General features: G+C 37.4%; 1 protein-coding gene across 1 annotated transcript in view; it reads right to left on the bottom strand.

Annotated features, from left to right (window-relative positions):
* Window positions 1–897: 897 nt before the first annotated feature.
* The window catches only part of LOC131062400 (protein LPA2), a 29,023-nt gene continuing 8,482 nt past the window's right edge, over window positions 898–21,438 (bottom strand). Inside the window, exon 2 of the mRNA XM_057996054.2 lies at window positions 898–1,315. Coding sequence (XP_057852037.2) covers window positions 1,176–1,315 — 140 coding nt within the window. The 3' untranslated portion in view covers window positions 898–1,175. The remainder of the gene's footprint in view (window positions 1,316–21,438) is intronic.

Consider the following 21,438-nt stretch of genomic DNA (forward strand, 5'->3'; position numbering starts at 1 on the left):
TATTAACAAGTTACGAACAATTATTTTTAATGTCTTTTAAGAACTAAAGGGAAAACCTCCAAGCATTGCAGAACTCAATTAGTATAGGAGATTATGCCTATTCTTGTCACTTGCTAAAATAGCTTATGATTTCATTATAAAGACAACTTGATTCTAATCCGACTTGTATCCTCGAGTTTAAATTTTCAATATACATCCTTTAGAATCATAAAGAACAATTTGGAAAACCAATGGTATGGTCTGTGTCATGATTAATATAAGCCATTCTTGAGAAGCCCTGTGTGAAAGTACATCCAACACTGTCTTGGGCAAATCCAAACCTGCAACAAATAATTGACACAAACATTACTTTATCTTTTTAGTTGTGTACATGTGCTATCGTACACTGAAATCCAACAACCAATTTTTAGTACCCATTTTCTGATAAGCAAAAAGAGTTGAGTTATTCACGGAGATTTGCCCTTCAGATATTTTGTGTCGTTGAGAATGTGGGCATGTCATTTTGATAGGTTCACAATAAATCAGTTCACATTGACAAATCTCGTTCATGAAATGAACATTTGATATATGTATATTTATGCAAGAAATGTAACCCTCCAACACTCATATCTTAGTATGTAATTGATTAGGTTCATTTCCTACCAACACGGGTGACTCCCTCCAATAGAAAAAATCGTACCCATTCCCCGTGCAGGCAAATTACTATAAGTTTGAGTGTATTTCATGCACCTTGTATCAAATTAAACCACATGCAAATGCTTCTACCCCTGTGGATTCCAGTTATATGACTTTTCCTTCCTGTATGAATCTAAGTCTTTTAAAGGAATATGTTTATAGTTTTACCTTCCTTGAATGATATGAATAACAATAAATGATTTTGGTGGCCTGGTCCACCTCTTGATCGATCAAAAGATACAATAAAGCTTTATTGTAGTCATATACTTCTCAATTTTTTGAAACCTCTACATTTCAGTATCAAAAGCAAAATTGATATATGATGGTTAAATACACCTGAATGTGTTTGAAGAATTGTTCCATTATGAAAAGAGAGCAAAATTGGCCCAATATAACATTTTGCCCATTTCCTAAGATACATTTTTACATAATTCTCTGTGTTATAATGTACACCACAGGAGAAACATTCAATAATGTTTCTAATACAGAAATGCTACAAATCAGCTTTTCTGCGATCCCCCACCCAAATATTTATATAACCCATATGCTGCAGTACCAGCAAAGAACACTGCAACAGTCGGAGTGAAGGAAGGATACAGGTACTTTACCAAAAAATAATCCCATTCTTCGGGCAAGAATCCTGCAAAAACATCTTCATACTTGCTATCAGTATAATGATACATACAACTGGCCACATGCTAGAAGAGAGCAGCAATGCCATAACTGACTAAAGCACAACTAAAAACTGTGTCAATGACAGATTCATCATAGAGAATGTATTATTCAAATTAATTGGAAACTTTGCCCAGCATGGAGCTTTTTCATGTATAAGAACAAGCACAAACAGTTTTGAGACAATGTCAACGAGCACAAATCGTGCTTTATAAAAAAAGTAAACATTCTCAAATACATGGTTCTCAAAACTGGCTGCAAGCAAAGCAAAGAAGGTATGATAAGAATAGTTAGCATAAATAATTAAAATAGAAGGGAAAATCTCGATAGTTGTACCAATAAAGTTCTCTAAATTAATTATAGAACACTCAAGTTGAAAGATAGGTACCCTTGCATCTAAGTCAGATGAGAGCTCATATGTTAGTTTGATATTTCGCTACACGAAAAATATCAAGTTTTGGACACTGCTTCCATGGGTATATTTTGCATCCTTCCATGTAGCATTTGGTGAGTTATAGATACTGCTATATTTATTATGCGTTTGTGAGACTGGTCAATTACCTTTTAAGATACCTGAAGGGAAAATAATTCCCAAATTATGAGTACTTGTTGCAGCAACTTTCCAGTTGTAGTCTAAAAGTTTCTCATTAGGACCAAATGACATGTATGAAATATAGTATGTACACGTACATGGAATATATAGCAAGCTAGGCATGAGGACTTGACCTTGAAGATTCTATGTCAATAGCTAAAACAGTTGTAAGTATGAGATGGTGAGAATGATACAGGATGATGTGTATTATCATGTAAAACCAATAGCTACCTGGCAGGAGGCAGTTTCCTTGTACACTAATTCCATTCACATAAACAGCCTTAACCAGAGTGACAAAGGTGCACCCTCCAAAGTGCCAACCCCCCTTAAGACCAATATGAAGTATTCCTGGTACCCAAGGATGAGAGAAAAGGATTGGTTTTTTTTTCCGGGGTGATATAATGTAGGTTTCACATGGCAGTTATGCTCTTGGGCCACTCAAACAAGCTAATAATCTTTGTCTACATTACAACTTGAATAGGTAACTCTTTCTTATAGCACATAGCATAACATGTACTCAAGGAATCATAAAGAGATTGAGCAAGACAAAATTTCAAAAAGGGTTTAAACCAAAGTTGCATGGACACAAATACGGATACGGTATTGGATACAGATACGGCCATTATTTAAGACCCCCAATATGGATATGGCTGGATACGTCATTCATAAAAACACATTTTTAACACAATTTTCTAAGTTATTCGAGGAGATTTTCATTACTTCAAAAACAATATAGACACATAATTGCTACATAAATAATGATAAGTTATTGGAAGATAACCCAAAAATGGGTCACTAAAATAGAAAAACATTTCATTTGTCTTTCTCATTTGGTGTAGGTTTTGTTTATACCAATTTAAAAAAAAATGCATGAATGAAGTTTTTTGGGCACGTGTGGGTACAGTATTTGACATGTATCCAGGCTGTATTGGATAACTATCTGTTTCAGATACGGAAACGGATACGGGGATACACGTGCCCAAGGAGGGACAAAGGAGTTTCCGGCTACTCTGGTTTAAAACTTTAAACCATTTGTCATGGACCATTGCCCTATGCTTATTCTGGAGATCTGGACTGCAATATAAAGAACTCAGGTAAGTAGAAGGTTGTGAATGGAAAAAGGGAGCTATTATTTTGGGGGTGGTGATGATTCTTGAGTGCTACAGATCTTGGCAAGATCTGTTAAAATAGTTGGGTATCTTGAATCTTCTTAAAGTGCCTCTCTATAAAGTTGGAGTGTTGCATCCATCTCTCTCGTGATAGCACATGAAAGGACTATTTCCACAAAGGATTTGGCTATTGCATTATCACATTTTTGATAGACAGACACCATATATTAAGAAAATACAACATATTGAAGGACTGTGACTTTTAGTAACCAATATTAGAGTGATACTGAATCCATTCAAAGTCACAGATGCGAGCTCTAAACAAAAGCCAAAAAAAATCCAAGAAGCAGAAACAAACTTGTGCCCGCCATCAATTGTCAGTGCTCTATCATTGCCCAAAAGAAGATGTCACTGCAAACTGAGAAAAATAAATCAAGTTGTTGCTGTGCCCCTAGAATACTACTGCATTAACCTAAGTTTATGGTAGGAAAACATTTGTATAGCAATTTGCATTGACTATATTATATTTTTTTTTCAAGTACAAGAGTCATATGATTAATATTGAAGCTGTGTTCTCAAAAACATGCCACTAGACTAACAATGGATTGAGGTAAAATAAGTAAAGACTACAAATTTAAAAACTCCTTTTGAGGAAGAAAATGTCAAAAATTTAGAGGTACAGAAGAAAATATGACCAAAATTGCAGAATAAGTACTCTATTAATGATTCTGCCACAAAGACTCTTTATCTAATTGGGGAAATCCAGCAGGAAACTGAGCCAATTATGAGAGATACAACAAAAGGTGGATGAACAATATTGTCTGCTCAAAGAACAATTCAAAAACTGGCCCTATAGATTCACTCAAATGCCCAAATGAGAACCTTTGTACAACTGGTTTGTAACCAGGAAGGAAACATGTGTTAAGAAATTTGATTCTTCTTAAAATCGATGGTGGGGAAAGAGAATCAACATTTTTGTCATGGGTACGTAATGTAAAAGCTTATTTTGAGACATTGAAGTTAACAAAGAGAAGGAATTCGTTATGGTCACTTTGTTACTAAGAAATATAGGTAAAGAATGAAGATATAGCATGCGATATAGTGCAGATCTAGTAGCCATGTTCTGTTATGAAAAGATCCAAATTGACAGCTTTGACCTAGAAGAGGATCCAATTGAGGCTTTTGGCAATGTCTAAATAAAAGTCATATAGGAACACTAATCTTTTAGTCGTAAGATAGAAGCCTTGGGGATTAGACTATCAGTTTACAAAAATTAGGTAGTTAGATTTATTGGACTTTATACTCACAGTAGGAATATAGTAGTTACAATATAAGAAATCAAATACATGCAAAAAGTTATTTTCATTGTTCTCAAGGCTGAAAACACAAGGGAGGAAGTCAAGATGAAACCAAACATATAAAAGAATATAGGAGAAGTAATAGAAACTTTGAAATCTATGATGCAGTTGTCCAAAGAAAAAGGTATAAACCCAGGAGGAGGAAGAAAATTTCATCAAAGAAAGCCCTTCAAAATCTTCCAATCCACATACAAAATATCAAAGAATATCATGCTATATTTGTGAAACCATTCTCAAGAAACAAACTAGTTCTAGGAATAAACATTGAAATGGTAATTGAGGATTAAAAGCATAGTTCAAAGACTCTGCAAGACTTGCCCGACTCCCAAATCTTTGAGCTGGCCAAGCTGAGTTAACCAAACTCCCACACTGAGTCTGGCCGAATCTTGGAGAGTACTCAACCAAGTCCTGCTCCAAAACCCCTGAGTCTTAAAGCTTGGATCTCAATACGATGCCTCAACATAATAGACATAGTGACTGAAATTTCAAATTTTGAGAGTTTGAGGATCATATGATGTGTAATATTTGAATTATGACAAATTAATAGTCAAGTTAGACTTTTATATTCTCTAAATGCATTAATTTCTTCTTTTTGTGTAATTATGAGGTTTTCTTTGCTGATTCTTTTGCCGAGTTCATGCTGATTCTCAAGTCCAAGTCAAAATTTTGGGCTGTCAAGTTGAGTTTGAGTCCAAGTTTTCAAACTATGGTTACAAGGATCAAAAGATTTAGAAAAAATAATCAGGTACCTTAACAGTCAAGGATCTAGGAATAATTAGTAAAAACTAAGGGCCAAAACACTGGCCACAAAAATGTAAATAGAGCACTCACATTTGTCTGCAAAAGAGTTGGGTGACTAATGAAGTAGTTCCATAAAAGATAGTGTAGCTGCTGAATAATTACTGGGCCACTACCCAGCTGCCCTGTTGTTTCCTTGCTGACTCGTACCTTTTTTGGGCTTGTAACTGTCTGTTATGGGCAGATTCTAATTTTGGCATTTGTTTTCGTTTTTAGGTGGTGGGAGGCAGATTTTGGTTAGTTTTTTATTTTGATTTTTGGGGGTAATTTGCTGTGAAGGGAATTTTCTGGCTCTGTCTTTTTTCCTTTCTGAAAATCATTGGAATGCATGGTTTAATTGCATGACTCAAATTTCCTATAGTTCTCTTGTATTCAGTTCATGAGTTAAACTGATCCACACATCTGAACTTTCATTCTTCTTTATTTAGATCAGAGTTCCCAAACTCGCCGCAAGTCAGGTGAGTTTGCCGAGTTGGCGAGTCGAGCCAAGCCCAGAGAGTTTTGCCAACTCGTGACTCGGACTCGGCGAGTTTTGCTCATAACTCGCCTGACTAGTCAGGCGAGTTATGACAAAACTCATCAAGTCCGAGCTCCAGGACTCGCGCTGCGGCATGGTCAGGCGAGTTATGAGCAAAACTCGTCAAGTCCGAGCTCCAGGACTCGCGCTGCGGCATGTCAATGTTTTGACTTGCAAAAACAAAAAAAATAAAAGTTTTTTGACATGTTTTTTTTTAATTTCTTTTTCATTTAACCCTAAAAGGTCTTCTAATTGCTAGTTGTGAGAAGAAGAGAGGAAAAGTGAGAGAGAGGAAGGAAAACAAGAGGCCATAGGTTTGTAACCAGCAGGGAAGAAGAGCATCAAGGAGACCACAAATCACATTGGGGAGGCCATAGGCTTGCATTGAGAGCATCAAGGAGTCCATAGCAAGACTTCTCAACTCATTTGAAAGAGGTAAGTGTTAAACTTTGTAGATTTTGTTGGTTTTTTTGGGTATGTTAATGGATTTTTTTTATTTGTTTGTTAAATTTTTTAGTTTAATAGTTAACTTTCCAAATCTTGAATACTTTTATTTTTTTAGTTTAACTTCAATGAGAGAAGTAGAATAATAGCAAAGTGCAAACCCTACATTTTTTTAGAAAAAATTTGTAAACATGTATTTACAATTTTTTTTTAAAAAAAAGTAGAGTTTGCTGATTTTTTCTATTAGTTTATAACTTTATAAAATTTTCTTATTGCAGCAGCCTTCATGTTTTAAAAACATTCATTTTTCACAATGCCTACAAAAGATGAGGCTTGGAAATATACTGAAGAGTTTCCTGGCAGACAAAAAAATCAAACAAAATGTTTTTTTTGTAAAGAAATTAATTTTGGTGGCATCAATAGATTTAAATACCATATTGCCGGCATACCTGGCCATGATACTGAGGTATGTAAATTACAAACTGCTGAGGCAAAACGTTTCTGTTTTGTCCAATTAGAAACACATGAACAAGAAAAGTTAACTAAGAAGAGGCAATTGGAAGAGTTAAGTGCTATTGGCTCCCACGCACCCGCATCTGCATCCGCATCTGCAGGCTGTGTTGGAGAGGGTTCTTCCATGATCCACATCCGCAGGCTATGTTGGAGAGGGCTCTTCCATGCCTCACTTTCGGCCTAGTGCTTCTGCTAGTGCTAGTGCTTCTACTTCTACTCTCCTAGTGGCACTATTACCTTTGGCCCTAGAGTCCGGAAATCCAAGTTGGATAGTTATTTTGTGCCACGCAGTACTCCTGGGGCACAACCTTCGCTTGAGAGCATGGGTTGGAACAAGGAGGTTCATGATGCTGCAAGAAAACAAATTTGCAAGTTTTGGTACTTTTGCAACATTCCATTTATTGTAGCCAGGTAATTCTTTTTCATTTGATTGCTTTAAGTTTAAAAGTAAATTTATAGTTTGAAGTTGAACTCTACTTTGTCTAATCATAATCTATTTGTGACAGGTCTCCTTATTGGCAAGGCATGGTAGATGCCATAACCATTTGTGGTGCGGGGTTTAAAGCCCCTACTAATGCTAAGTTAAGTGGCCCCCTCTTGTTAGAAATGGTTGAGGATATGAAAGTTGAGCTAGAGGATCACCGACAGTCTTGGAGCCAAAAGGGTTGCACCATCATGACAGATGGTTGGACAGATAAGAGGAATAGAACACTCCTAAATTTTCTTGTTTCCTGCGGAGGCGATTGATCATTCTAATTTCTACTTCCCTAAATGCATTGAATAAATTAAATTTTGATTTGTTGAAACTTGATTGATACATGATAATTGATCATTATTTTGCTCTATTTTCAGGATCCACCATGTTCTTGAAGTCTATTGATACTTCCTCACATGTGAAAAATGCCACATACTTATGTGAGGTTATTGAGGAAGTCATACAAGAGGTGGGGGAAGAAAATGTGGTGCAAGTGGTGACAGATAATGCAGCAAGTTATGTTGCTGCAGGTAAACTTTGAACTTTTCAAGTCTTGATAGAGAGCCATCTATGATTATTTAAAAATTTCTTAACACATCAAAATTTCTAATTAATTTAAAATTGATGCAGGTAAACTTTTGATGGAGAGGCACCCGAAAATATTTTGGTCTCCATGTGCGGCCCATTGCCTTGACCTCATGTTGGAAGATATTGGTAAGCTTGAATGGGTGAAATCAATAGTTGAAAGGGCCAAAAATATCAGCACGTTTATCTACAATCATGCATTGGTCCTTAGCATTATAAGGCAATACACAGGGCAAAAGGAGTTGGCTCGTCCTGGTATCACGAGGTTTGCCTCAAACTTCCTCACACTAAAATCCTTGATGAAATCAAAGGCGGCTTCGAGGCGTATGTTTGTTGGTGAGGAGTGGACTTCCTCATCCTATGCTACGACCACGGTAGGGATAGATGTGGTAAATTGCATTTTTGATGAGCCAGGTTTTTGGACCCCTTGTGGAGAAATTGTGCAAGTAAATTTATTACAATTTAACATTTAGTATCAACTATTTAGTAATTTACTTTTAATTTATTAACAATTTAACTTTGCAATTTTGCTTTTTTTATTTAATTTGTGACTTAATTGTTTTTGTTTAACATTATGTGTAGGTCATTGAGCCCCTCGTAGTTCTCCTATGAGTTGTTGATGGGGAGAAGCCCTCTATGGGCTATATATATGAGGGTATGGATAGGGCCAAGGAGGCCATTAGATCCATATATGCAGGAGATGAGGATAAGTATGGCCCCATTTGGGAGATTATTGATAGGAGATGGCAGAACCAGCTTCACAGGCCCATCCATGTAGCATATTACCTCAATCCGGCATTTCGATTCCGTGATGACTTCAAGGCAGATGAGGAGGTTCTTAATGGCCTGTATACAATGGTACAGAAGTTGTGTACTGATGGCACAACCTCAAGTACAACACTCCAGCTGGATAAATATAATAATCAAGAAGGGGCAATCTTCGCAAGCAGCATGTGCATAGAGGCTCGGACACAATTGCAGCCAGGTAGAAATATATGTAAACTTAAGATTCTTAAGTTTATGGCTTATGCATTTTAATTTTTGATTTTATAATCTAACCTTAAAGTTGGAAATGAGATTGATTTTTTTTTCTTTTTGTTATTTCAGATAGATGGTGGCAAATGTTTGGGCCCTCAACCCCAAACCTTCGAAAAATTGTCATCCGTATTTTGAGTCAGCCATGCAGCGCTTCCGGATGTGAGCGCAATTGGTCCATGTTCGAGCACATCCACTCGAAGAGGCATAATAGATCGTATGTGTAGAGGTTGAATGATCTTGTTTTTGTTCATTACAACCTTCGTCTTAGGACCAGACAGATTTTGGACACTGACTCCTCTCTGATCACTCTAGCGGAGATCGATCTAGAGTCGGAGTGGATCACTGAATCTACCGATCCCGTCTGTAAATGTATTGTAATTTCCAATTTAATGGACAAGTTATATGTAGGATGGTGTATTTACTTTTTGATATTATGACTATGACACTAATATTGTTATCTTTCTTTTCTTGCAGGTAAGGAGGATGAACATGTATCGATTTCAATGTCCTCTCCTTTAATTTGAATGATGTATAAATAGTAAGATGGCCACGATCAAGTGGCACCTTGATCGGACATGTCTTTTAGACATGTCCGACCAAGATGTCACTTGGTCGTGACTCTTACAACCATCAACCGATCCATAACTAATCGGTGCTATAAACATACCCGATAATGAATCGGTATCATTGTTAATGGTAACAGTGCTTATAAACATACCCGATAATGAATCGGTATCATTGTTAATTGTAACAGATCTAAAACATACCCGATAATGAATCGGTATCAAAGCATATGATAATGGATCAATATAAAGTAAACAATAACAATAACTGTTAGCATTATATGCTATCGGGTTAATACCCTGATAGCATATTAATGCCAATTCATATATGAATCGACATTAATATGCTATCAGCTTAATAGCTCGATAGCATTTAGATTGACGCTTAACATAGTTAAGTAGGTCGTCAATCTAATCCATCATTATCCAATATCAATATCATAATTATGATCAATGTTATAGTCTGATAAACATAAAGCATGAATGAGTAAACTAATAACAGAATAGAGGAGATTAATGAGTTAGGAGAGTCTTATCTTGCAAAAGCTACTAATGCATTAACACTCCCTCTTAGCTTTTGGAAGATAGATAAAGTAACCTGCATCACATTTCTTTTCCATAATGTCAGTCTCCAAGAATATATATCATCTATACATATGATATGAAGTACCATCAGGACATAGGATACAAATATAAATACTCTAAGTATGTGACATAGAGTATCACCCAACCATGTGATATAAAAGATTTTATTATGACAAGATATCACCTAAACACGTGATATCAGTATTGCCTAAACACGCAATACTGAGGATAAACATATGAGGATGGTTAAATTCTCATCTTATCCAGATTGTGATATGTGCACAAACATTTTATTCAAATGTTTTATCACAACACCATCATGGCACATCCATGACATACCAGAGATCCAACATGATAACTGGTTTGAGAATCATAAGATCTTCACCTTATGATGTCTGCATACAAGTGTTCATAATCTGAGAGATCATCACCTCTTAGATATGAACACAGGGGGTAAAAACCCAGAATGTCTCAACATGACAAAAGAAGTTTACATTTTCAACATCTTATTTACAAAGCAGATTACCTTTCTATCATACCTAAACCCTTTCTGAAGTGATCAACCTTCACTCTGGAAAGTGGTTTGGTCAGAATATCTGCAGTCTGATCTCCCGTACTAACATATTCTAATTTGATCACATTTTTGTCTACCATGTCTCATACATAATGGTATGGGATCTCAATATGTTTGGATCTATCATGGAACACTAGATTCACTGAAAGTTTTATGCAACTTTGATTGTCGCAATGGATGATAGTAGGTTTCATCGGATTACCGAACAATCCCACAAGCAACTTTCTAAGCCACACCGCTTCTCGGGCAGCCATGGAGGCTGCAATGTATTCGGCCTCGATGGAACTTTGCGCTACAGAAGACTACTTTCTGCTGATCCAGGATATCATGGCTGATCCCAAACTGAAGCAGCACCCAGAGGTGCTTTTCCGATCAGTCACACTTCCAGCCCAATCTGAACCTGTGAATCCGTGTAGATTAATATCAATTTTCTCATACTTGAGACCAAGATTTAAGGTGCCTTGTAAATATCTCATAATGTGTTTTACTGCTACCAGGTGTATCTCCTTTGGCTCACACATAAACTGACTCAAAGCATTTACTGCATAGCAGATATCTGGTCTTGTATTTACCAGATACATAAGAGACCCAATCATTTGCCTGTATAGAGTGGGGTCAGTAGAAGGTGATTCTGTTGTTGCTTCTTTAAGTTTATGAAGATTGGTTTCCATTGGAGCGGTCATAGGTCTGCAGTTTAGCATTCCAAATCTCTTCAGGATGTCTAATGTATACTTGCCTTGGTTTAGAACAATGTTATTAGAATTTTGCCATACTTCCAACCCTAGGAAATAATGAAGGAATCCCAAGTCCTTCATATCAAATTCTTTGGATAACTCTTTCTTGCATTGATCTATAAGGTGATCTTCTCCTGTGATTAATAAGTCATCAACATATAAAATCATTATTAGCATATCACCTTTATTCTGTTTGTAGTAGAGATTAGGATCTGCATCATTTTTAGAGAAGCCTAGTTTTGATAGATATGTGTCAATTCTTTCAGACCAGGCCCTGGGAGCCTGTTTGAGCCCATATAGAGCTTTCGTGAGTTTGCACACATGAGATTCTGCATGATGGATCTCAAACCCTTCAGGTTGCTCTAGGTATACTTCTTCAGATATCTCTCCATTAAGAAAAGTTGTCTTTACATCCATTTGATGTACCTTCCATCCCTTTGTTGCTGCAATGGCTAGTACAGTCCTTACTGAGGTATATCTGGCTACAAGAGCAAATGTTTCTTCATAGTCTATTCCTTCCTTTTGAGAAAATCCTCTGGCTACAAATCTTGCCTTATATTTTTCAATGCTGCCATCTACTGCATGCTTGATCTTGAAAAGCCATTTAGAACAAACAAAAGATTTCTTAGTTGGCCTAGGAACAATTTTCCATACATCATTTTTCATTATGGATTGATAATCTTCAGACATAGCATCCTTCCATACTTGATGTTTAAGGGCATCTGTTACATTGTCAGGTTCGATTTTAGACAGATCATTCATAAGAGCAACATAGCTAGTAAATTTATTAGGTCTTTTGCTTTCTCTGAAGATTCCAGAAGGAGCAGCAAACCTCTGAGCTTCTTCTACTGTTTTGGTGGCCCATAGTGGTCTTTTCTTGAGATTTCTAGGTGAGTGTTCATTTTCATTTTCAGTTTCATCTAAATTCTCCCTCTGAAACTCAGGGGCAGGATTTTCATCTAAGTTAAAGGTAGGTACATAGATTTCAGGTTCTATGAAGTTCTGAGCTCTTTTGAAAACCAGGTCCTCTTCAAAGATTACATCCCTACTTAGTTCAATATTTCTTTGACCAGGTACATAGATTTTGTAGGCTTTGGAGGTTTCACTATATCCTACAAGCAATCCTCTTTTTCCAGAAGGCTCTAGTTTTAGTCTCTTTTCTTTAGGTATATGGATATAGACAGGACATCCAAATATCCTAAGGTGGCTAATATCAGGCTTAGTCTTAGTGAATACTTCCTCAAGAGTTTTGTCCTCAAGATGGGAGTGAGGGCATCTATTTTGTATATATACAGTGGTGCTGGATGCTTCAGCCCAGAGATTTGTGTTAAGGTTTTGATCTAGGATCATGGCCTTGGCAGCTTCAACTATAGTCCTATTTTTCCTTTCTGCTACCCCATTTTGTTGGGGGTTATAAGGTATAGTGAGCTCCCTCTTAATCCCATTATCTCTACAAAATTCTTTAAATGAATCTGATGTGTATTCTCCCCCATTGTCAGTTCTTACGGTTTTAACTTTGTTTCCTGAGTGGTTTTCAGTTAGTGATTTAAATTCTTTAAACCTAGAGAGGATCTCTTATGATTCTTTACTTTTCAGAAAGTAGATCCAAGTCTTCCTAGAGTAGTCATCAACAAATATTACATAATACAAGAATCCCCCTAGAGAGGATACGGACATAGGTCCCCATACATCAGAATGAACTAATTCTAGAATTTTACTAGTTTTCCTAGTACTATTTTGGAATGCACCTTTGGTATTTTTACCTAGGGCACATCCTTTGCATGCTCCTGAATGATCTTGCTTTAACTTGGGTAGACCTGTGACAAGGTTTCCCATTCAAGATAAAGCCCTAAAATTCAGATGGCCTAATCTTCTATGCCAAACTTCATTTGCATTAGTGGCTTCATGGATTAGGGCTAGATTGGGTTCCGTGCATAGCTCATACAAATAGCCCCGTCTCTGTCCAATGGTCTTTGCCTTCTTGATGGAAGAGTTCCTTGGCCAAGCCAATACTCTGTTGTCCATGAATGTCACTCTCTATCCGTTATCTTCCAGTGCCGATATAGAGACTAGATTTCTTTTGATGCCGGGGACATATAGTACTCCTTCAAGCCGCAAGGTTATGCCTGTCTTCAATTTGATGGTGCAGGTTCCTACTCCTCTGACTGGATGTGTGGAGTCATCTCCGATGGTTACGTCCTCATCACTCTCCTCTGTCATGGAATCAAGTACTTCTCTAAACCCAGTGATGTGCCTGGATGAACCACTGTCAATCACCCATGAGTTGATTTTGTTAGAAGCTTGACTTGTGAGTGCTGAGTAGAATACGTATTTCCCGGAGTCATCTTCCCCTTTCGTCTTTTCTGCAACAAAGTGTCCGAACTGATCACATCTGTAACATCGAATGTGAGATAAGTCCTTCTTTGAAGTATTCTTGCCTTGACGACCTTTTCTCTTTCTAAACTGCCTTTTCTTGTTTTGCTTGGTGGAGTTGGTGTTTAGAACTTGTAGGTCTTCATCTATATTCTTGTGTTTCATTCCCATCTTGTTCAATCTTGATTCTTCTTGGAGACAATCATCCCTTAATCTCAAACTTGGGATATTTGGACCTTGCACTGATGCCTTGGACGAATGTGCTCCATCCACTAGGCAACCCATCTAAAGCAATGAGTGTTAACTCTTTGCTTTGGATCTCGTAGTCCAGAGTTGCAAGTTCATCTTTTAGAACTGATATCCGCATAAAGTAGGCGTTGATTGTCTCCCCTTTATTCATGGTGATATGATTTATTTCTCGTTTTAATGCTAGAGTTCGACTTGCATTTGATATCTCAAATGTGCTTTCAAGAGCTTTGAACATTTTATAGGTTGTCTGATGTTTTCTTATGATGGGCATTATGTTGTTTCTCACCCCATCAACTATTATTTTTATTGCCTTTTCATTTCCCTCAATCCATGTTGTTTTGTCAGGTTCATTTTCGGGTTGATCATTTTTAGTTTGAACAAACGAATCCACTTTGTTCTCCTTTAAGATCATTTGAATTCTGAATTTCCAGGCTGAAAAATCATCGCCACCTCCGAGTCTGTCTTCGAATCTGATAACACTGGCCATTTGAAGAAATGTGATGTAGTATAAACTTGTTCTTAAATTTGTTTCACGAAATTAAATAGCCTCAAGTTCGATCAATTTGGCTCTAATACCATGTAAATGTATTGTAATTTCCAATTTAATGGACAAGTTATATGCAGGATGGTGTATTTACGTTTTGATATTATGACTATGACACTAATATTGTTATCTTTCTTTTCTTGCAGGTAAGGAGGATGAACATGTATCGATTTCAATGTCATCTCCTTTAATTTGAATGATGTATAAATAGTAAGATGGCCACGATCAAGTGGCACCTTGATCGGACATGTCTTTTAGACATGTCCGACCAAGATGTCACTTGGTCGTGACTCTTACAACCATCAACCGATCCATAACTAATCGGTGCTATAAACATACCCGATAATGAATCGGTATCATTGTTAATGGTAACAGTGCTTATAAACATACCCGATAATGAATCGGTATCATTGTTAATTGTAACAGATCTAAAACATACCCGATAATGAATCAGTATCAAAGCATATGATAATGGATCAATATAAATTAAACAATAACAATAACTGTTAACATTATATGCTATCGGGTTAATACCACGATAGCATATTAATGCCGATTCATATATGAATCGACATTAATATGCTATCGGGTTAATAGCCCGATAGCATTTAGATTGATGCTTAACATAGTTACGTAGGTCGTCAATCTAATCCATCATTATCCAATATCAATATCATAATTATGATCAATGTTATAGTCTGATAAACATAAAGCATGAATGAGTAAACTAATAACAGAATAGAGGAGATTAATGAGTTAGGAGAGTCTTATCTTGCAGAAGCTACTAATGCATTAACACCGTCTTCACTGAGGAGGACCATGAGTGGGTTGACCAAGCAGACAAAGAGGTTGAGGCTGTGGCTATGGCAGAGGAGGATAGAGCACGATTCAGCACAGGCACAACTGATGTTGAACATTGTGGCACCTCACAGGTGGAGACTATGGCTACTCAGTCATCCAGGACCTACCTTAGACGCCTATGTAGGAGGCAAACAGACTACTCTAAGGCTGAGGCTGAGGATGAGCTAGAGCCTAAGCCATAGACTTGTTTTTGTTTATAGTTACATATATGTTTGAAACATTTCATGTCATGGATTTTATATACATTTGACAACATTTATAACTCTATATATCTATGTTTTCTATTTCCTTCAACTACAATTTACATTTCTACGCATGTGATGGATGTATGTTTATGTATGTGATCAAATTAGCTTCTATTTGATGATGTTATAGTGTCTTTAAGCTTTATTCAATAATGGGTGCATGAAACAAGTTTTAAATCATTAAAAATCTCTAAATTTCAAGGGTTTTTTAATTTTGCCGAGTCATAGCCGAGTCACGAGTCGAGTCGGTCTTGCCGAGTCCGAGTCTAGGAAATTTGATTTAGATTCTCGTCTTGAGATGGATAGAGGTATCCAATTCTGGTTTTCTTGTTTTGGTGAGAGAATCATTGTGCAGGTTAAACGAGAGATGAGGGCAGAGGAGACATTTGAGGTTTCTCTGTCTGCATCAGTTTTTGGTATCAAAGCAACCATCAATGGCCCAAAGAGGAGTTCGTGTGAATTGGGGAGGAAGGGGCAAGAGGAATGCTGGTGTTCGGAGGAATGCAGCTAATGCTTTAGACCCAATGGAGAGGCTTATTGAAACCTTAAAGAGCCAAAGTTCAAGATAAAGGTCAATAATTCCAAATTTAAAGGTGAACTCAACCCAGGTGCATATCAAGACTAAGTGCAAGAATTGGAGCAGTAGTTTGAAATGGAAGATATTGATGAGGATGATCCAAAAAGAGTGAAAATCGTTGCATTCAAGTTGAAGTCGCTTGTAGCCCTATGGTGGGAGAATGTGTAGATTTCAAAAATAAGGCAAGGAAAAGATAAGATTAGGCTTTGGCCTAAGATGCTAAAACCTATGTTCCACAGGGACACGTCCCCTGCCCTTTTTCCCTCGTACCCTACCGGGGACGAAACGGGGACGCAGAGACGGGAATTTGTCGTTTCCTAAGTGTCCCCTTTTTGGCAAAAACACAGGGGACGTTTAATTTACAATAGAGGTTCGGCTGGCCCCACCAAGAACCCAAATAAACATTAAAATATAACAAACCCTAATCTAATGCATAAAACAAACAAAAGGAATAAAAAGACACTCATTTTGACATTTGCAAAATAGGAAAAGAGCAGCAAGAAGAGAAGAAGCGGTTGGTTAAGGAGTGAACAGCAGGTGAAAGAGGAATTGGTCCAATTCCTCTGCTGCAGAGAGGAATTGGTCCACATATAGCTTCATCCAATCAGTCAAGAGGAACCACCTTACCTCTAGACGATCAGAGAAGTTAGTGGCTATTCACAATGCATTGCGGCTACAAGATCGCCAGACTCCTAAGTATCATCAAACTCCAGCCTCACGTTGGGATGTCAATCCTGAAGATGCTATGCAAGTTGAGGAGGACGAGACACCCCCAGGATTGCTTGGGTTCCATTGGTTGAGGAGGCAGCCCCTCATATTGATAGTGACTCAAACAAGACTCTAGCTCTGATCTTGATTTAGACTCTTAGTCTTAGACCTACCATGTGCTTATTATGGACAGCCATATATTTTCTTAGTTTATCCTAAGTCTTGACATTATGATAGACAGTTGATTATGGACTTTTATGTTTTAATTTTTCTATTTACAGTTTATGTCATTTCATAGTTATGGATGTTTATGACATATGTTTGTTGGCAATGATTGATAAAAGCATTTGAATTTTGGTAAAATGTTTGTCAATTCTCTTGTGAAATCTCAATTCAAGTCTAATGCAAAGTATTAATGTCTATGATGAATGCTTTACCATTGTTATGATATGCATATTTGAAATTTATCTATATTTGAAAAAAAACCCCTATTTTTTTAACAACTGTCCCCCCAAAAATGACCCAAAAGTACCCCTGTACCAGAAACACATCATGGCGTCCCCTGCTCTCCCTGTCCCCGAAACTTTGTGGAACATAGGCTAAAACATTTGAGAGCTCGATTTTTGCCCTCAAATAATCAACAAATATTGTTCACTAAATTGGTATGCAAAAGAGTTGGATGACTAATGAAGTAGTTCCATAAAAGATGAGCTCAGTCCCATTTAAAAAATTGTTTTCCTACAAAGTTGATAGTTCACATACTCGAACTTAGCAGACCCCATATTTTTTTATTGGCAAAATTAGCATGAAATGTTTCTAGATTTGACTATGTAAGATTTTCCCAAAGTGAGGTTGGAGTCTAGTGATATTCAAGGATCAGTTGATCCTATAGCTGCAAGGCACTATACCAACTTGTCCAATCATCTAGAGGTAAGGTTGTTCCTCTTGACTTACTAGATAAAACTATATGTGGACCTATGAAAGGAAGCAAGTGCCTAGTGTCCTCAATTCTAGTGCATCCTTGCTATGCCACATCCACCATTTGATAGAGTCAGTTTAAGATAATGTAGCTCTCTACATCCTTGCCTCCAGTTTGCTTAAGGTTGGACCACAGAGATTGACAAAGGTTAGCCACTATGTGTGAAGTATATAAGACTCATTTATATACATTTTTCAAAAAGCCTTCATGAGCTCTGCTTTCAAATTTTCATCATGAGACAGAGGCACTCTTCCAAGCCTAGTTACAAATCATCTAGGATTCACAACATTTCTTGCAATATAAAATGGGGTGTTCATAATGTTCTACCAATATGTCGCAATGGGCCTAATATGCTCCTCCTAAAATCTCAAACTAGGAACCCTAATATGAATGGCTTGCTTCATCTACCCAAGCATGCTATCCAATGTCTCATAAATATCTCCAAGACTAGAAGAATTTGTATCAACATATCTGTTGACGTGGCTAAAATCGCATTGCTACGACTCCATCCGGCCAATGCAGAATAGAATGATCTCGCTGAGTATCCTATCCTCTCTTGAGATAAGGAAATCCCTAATGTTGTTTCAATGGATCAATGGGGATGACCTCAAGGTTTCGGTTGTCAGGTCTTGACTGCAGGATTACTCAGTGATTGATGTGATTTGCTGGGAGCACAAGGGGACTCACGTTTTGCAACAAGCTGGTCTGCTGCGATTCTCGGACTGCGAAATAAAATTAAAAGGGAAGGGTTCGGGAGATCTAAAACTAACAAGACTGGTATGCGGGTAGACGGATTCAACATAACCAATCCCTGCTTGGCCAGAATGGCTCACAACCTCCCAGGAACGGTGCAATCTTCAAGGGGACTTGGAAGATTTTTAGACTGCAAGAGCATGGCTAAGCACCCAATTTTGGAGCAGCCTAGACAGACACCTGCAATTGAACTAAGCACAATTCAAAGGCTCAGGTTAACCATACGAAAGGATACACAATCAGTATATCCTCAATGCTATGAGCCTGAATCTATCAAATACCTGCACACCCAAAACAGAAAGATCTATCTAAAATGCTGAAAGAAACCATGCAAACAGGATGAAAACAAGATGATAAACACCAAATCAATGTCCATATATTGATTTCAGCTGCCTATTACAACAATTTCTGCAGCATCTCTATGCTATTGCTAAGATCTAACCTATTCTAACTTCTAAAATCTAACTATCTAACTTCTAACCACCAAAATTCTAACCCTTTACAAAAGAAAGGCCTCTACCTTTTATAGATTTTACAATATTGAATTGAAGGCTAGGATAGATTGCATCCAAGGGTCCTCATCTGCCTCCCGAAAGCTGGCAGCTTTAACCCATGCCCATTAAACTCTTAGTCATCTATCCAACCACTATCCCAATTACCTGCAACTGTTTGGATTCAATTTGGGTCTATTCGGTAGTTGGACATAACTATCCATAACTAACCTGTTTCCCCTTTGTTCCAAAATATCTTGAGTGGGGCCCACATGCAGTTTTACAATAAAACAGTTTAAGTTTTTAGAAACTGAACTTCTGGAATTAAATCCAGCTGTGTATTTCTTGAGAATGCATAGACTTGCCGCATTCGGAGTGTTCTTTGGTCTTTGGTCCCGGTGGTGGACTTTAGCTTGTCATCCAGCGACATGCTTCCCAATGCTCGATTCAGATCTCGCGCTCCTGTAGCGCGTTCCTGCATCTTCTCCTTCAACTTTCAACGCCTGGCTCCTTGACGTTTCAGGCCTTCCCCTGGTTTTTCGGGACGATGCCTTTGATCTGCGAACAATCAATTTTAACCCGCATTAATCATTTGAAAAATTAATTAATTTGACAAATATTAAATTTAACTTTAAATGATGTCTGGCTCAAGAAGCTCTTTGTGAGATGTATCTTTAAATGTCATCATCCCTTCGAGCGTGAAATCAGATCCTTGTCCTGATTTGCTCTCTAACTTAGATGAGAATTAGGCCCGAGAGGTGAACTGCAAAAGATTTACTTCTTTTTAATGCTTTATGTCTCTTTAGCCTAATTTGGGTATTTACACCAAATTGCGCGAGATTTTATTTTATAAGTTTTACCGTTACCTCCGTGATTTCCATCAAGAGGCCACTTTGAAACGTTTTTAAGTTAAAACGCCTTTCCATTCATTTTTCGCGATCTTCGAGTCAAAATGCCATTTTGAAAAGGTTGGAAAGAATGACGCCTTCCCTCATATTTGCGATTTTCAGCCTGGAAGGCACCTTTTTTTTTTAAAAACACCTTTTTACATCATTCTCCAATTTCGGGCTAAAACCCACTTTTGCAAACTTTATGAAAAACGCCCTTCCATTCATTAGCGATTTCGGCTTGGAATGCCTTTTGGAAAGTTTTATGTTTTAACGCTTTACTTCATTTTCCAATTTCGGGCTAAAAGGCCCTTTTGAAAAGTTACCAAGTTAAAACGCTTCCCCCTAACTCGCATTTTCCAGCCAAGAAGGGTCTTTTGCAAGCTTTTTAAGTTAACGCCTTACCAATTTTCGCGATCTTACCTTTTACCTTTCGGTCGGAAATGATATTTCGTGAGTTGTAAGAATTTTCGGCCTAAATGCCAATTTCACAAATTTTGCTTATTTTCTATTTTCGGCTCTTTGAGCCATTTTGAAAGTCGTGGTTTCGGTATGAAAGGTAGTTTGCGCGATTTTATTTTAGTGATTTCGAGCTGAGGAGGGTTTCTCAAAAGTTTGAAGTTTAACGTTTTTTTCTTATTTTCTTCCCCCCCTCCGCGATTTCGGGCTTAGGAAGCCTTTTGCGAAGTTTAAAATAACACCACCTCTTTTCGCATTTTCGCGATTTCGGCCTAAGTGTTCACTTTGTGCGATTGAAATTGTTTCCGGGCATATTGGACGTTTTGCGCGATTTTAGGATTCTATTTCCCTTTGGCATGAATGCTTATTTTAGCAATTTTGCAGATTTTCTCTCATTCATTGGGCAAACTTCAAACCAAAAAAAAAAATGGGGGTCCCTATCCTAGACAGGAATGGGTGTGCAATATGCACAACAATATCTTATTTTATTTTAACAATTCTTGTAATATGGCCGATAAAAATTGAAACTTTAAAATCTCGAAATCCGAGAAGTGTGTCGACGCCAAAACTGATTGCATTTGTCAAAATACCATCAAGAGCATACCCATAGGCCTGCTTTGCCCAAAACTTTGTAATTTTCGACATTTAATTGTTTTTGCATTTTGTGTCAATGCACATGGTCGATTCCAAGTACAAACAAAATGATACATAGGATATTTTCAATCTCACATCTAATGTGGGATTTGACATCACCAATCTACTCTAGCCAATTGGACTTGGGTGTTTTAGAGTGAGTTTGACAAATTATAAAGATGGGACCTATTGATGGTGTTTTTATGCACAATCGAACACAGAATAAAGTATTGAATACTATATCCTCTCTTGAACAAAGACTTCTCAAATGTTGAAGATTAGCAAAAGGATCACTTTAGACGACTCCAAGGTTCTCGATGTCAGATTTTGACATGTTGGATAGCTTCAATGGTGTGACGTGTTTGTTGTACCTGCGAGGGGACTTACGTAATTGTTCTTATCGCTTCAAGCTCATGGAATACTGTTCTTCGAATGATATTGCAATAT

Source organism: Cryptomeria japonica, chromosome 5 (assembly GCF_030272615.1).
Source record: "Cryptomeria japonica chromosome 5, Sugi_1.0, whole genome shotgun sequence".
Lineage (NCBI taxonomy): Eukaryota > Viridiplantae > Streptophyta > Pinopsida > Cupressales > Cupressaceae > Cryptomeria > Cryptomeria japonica.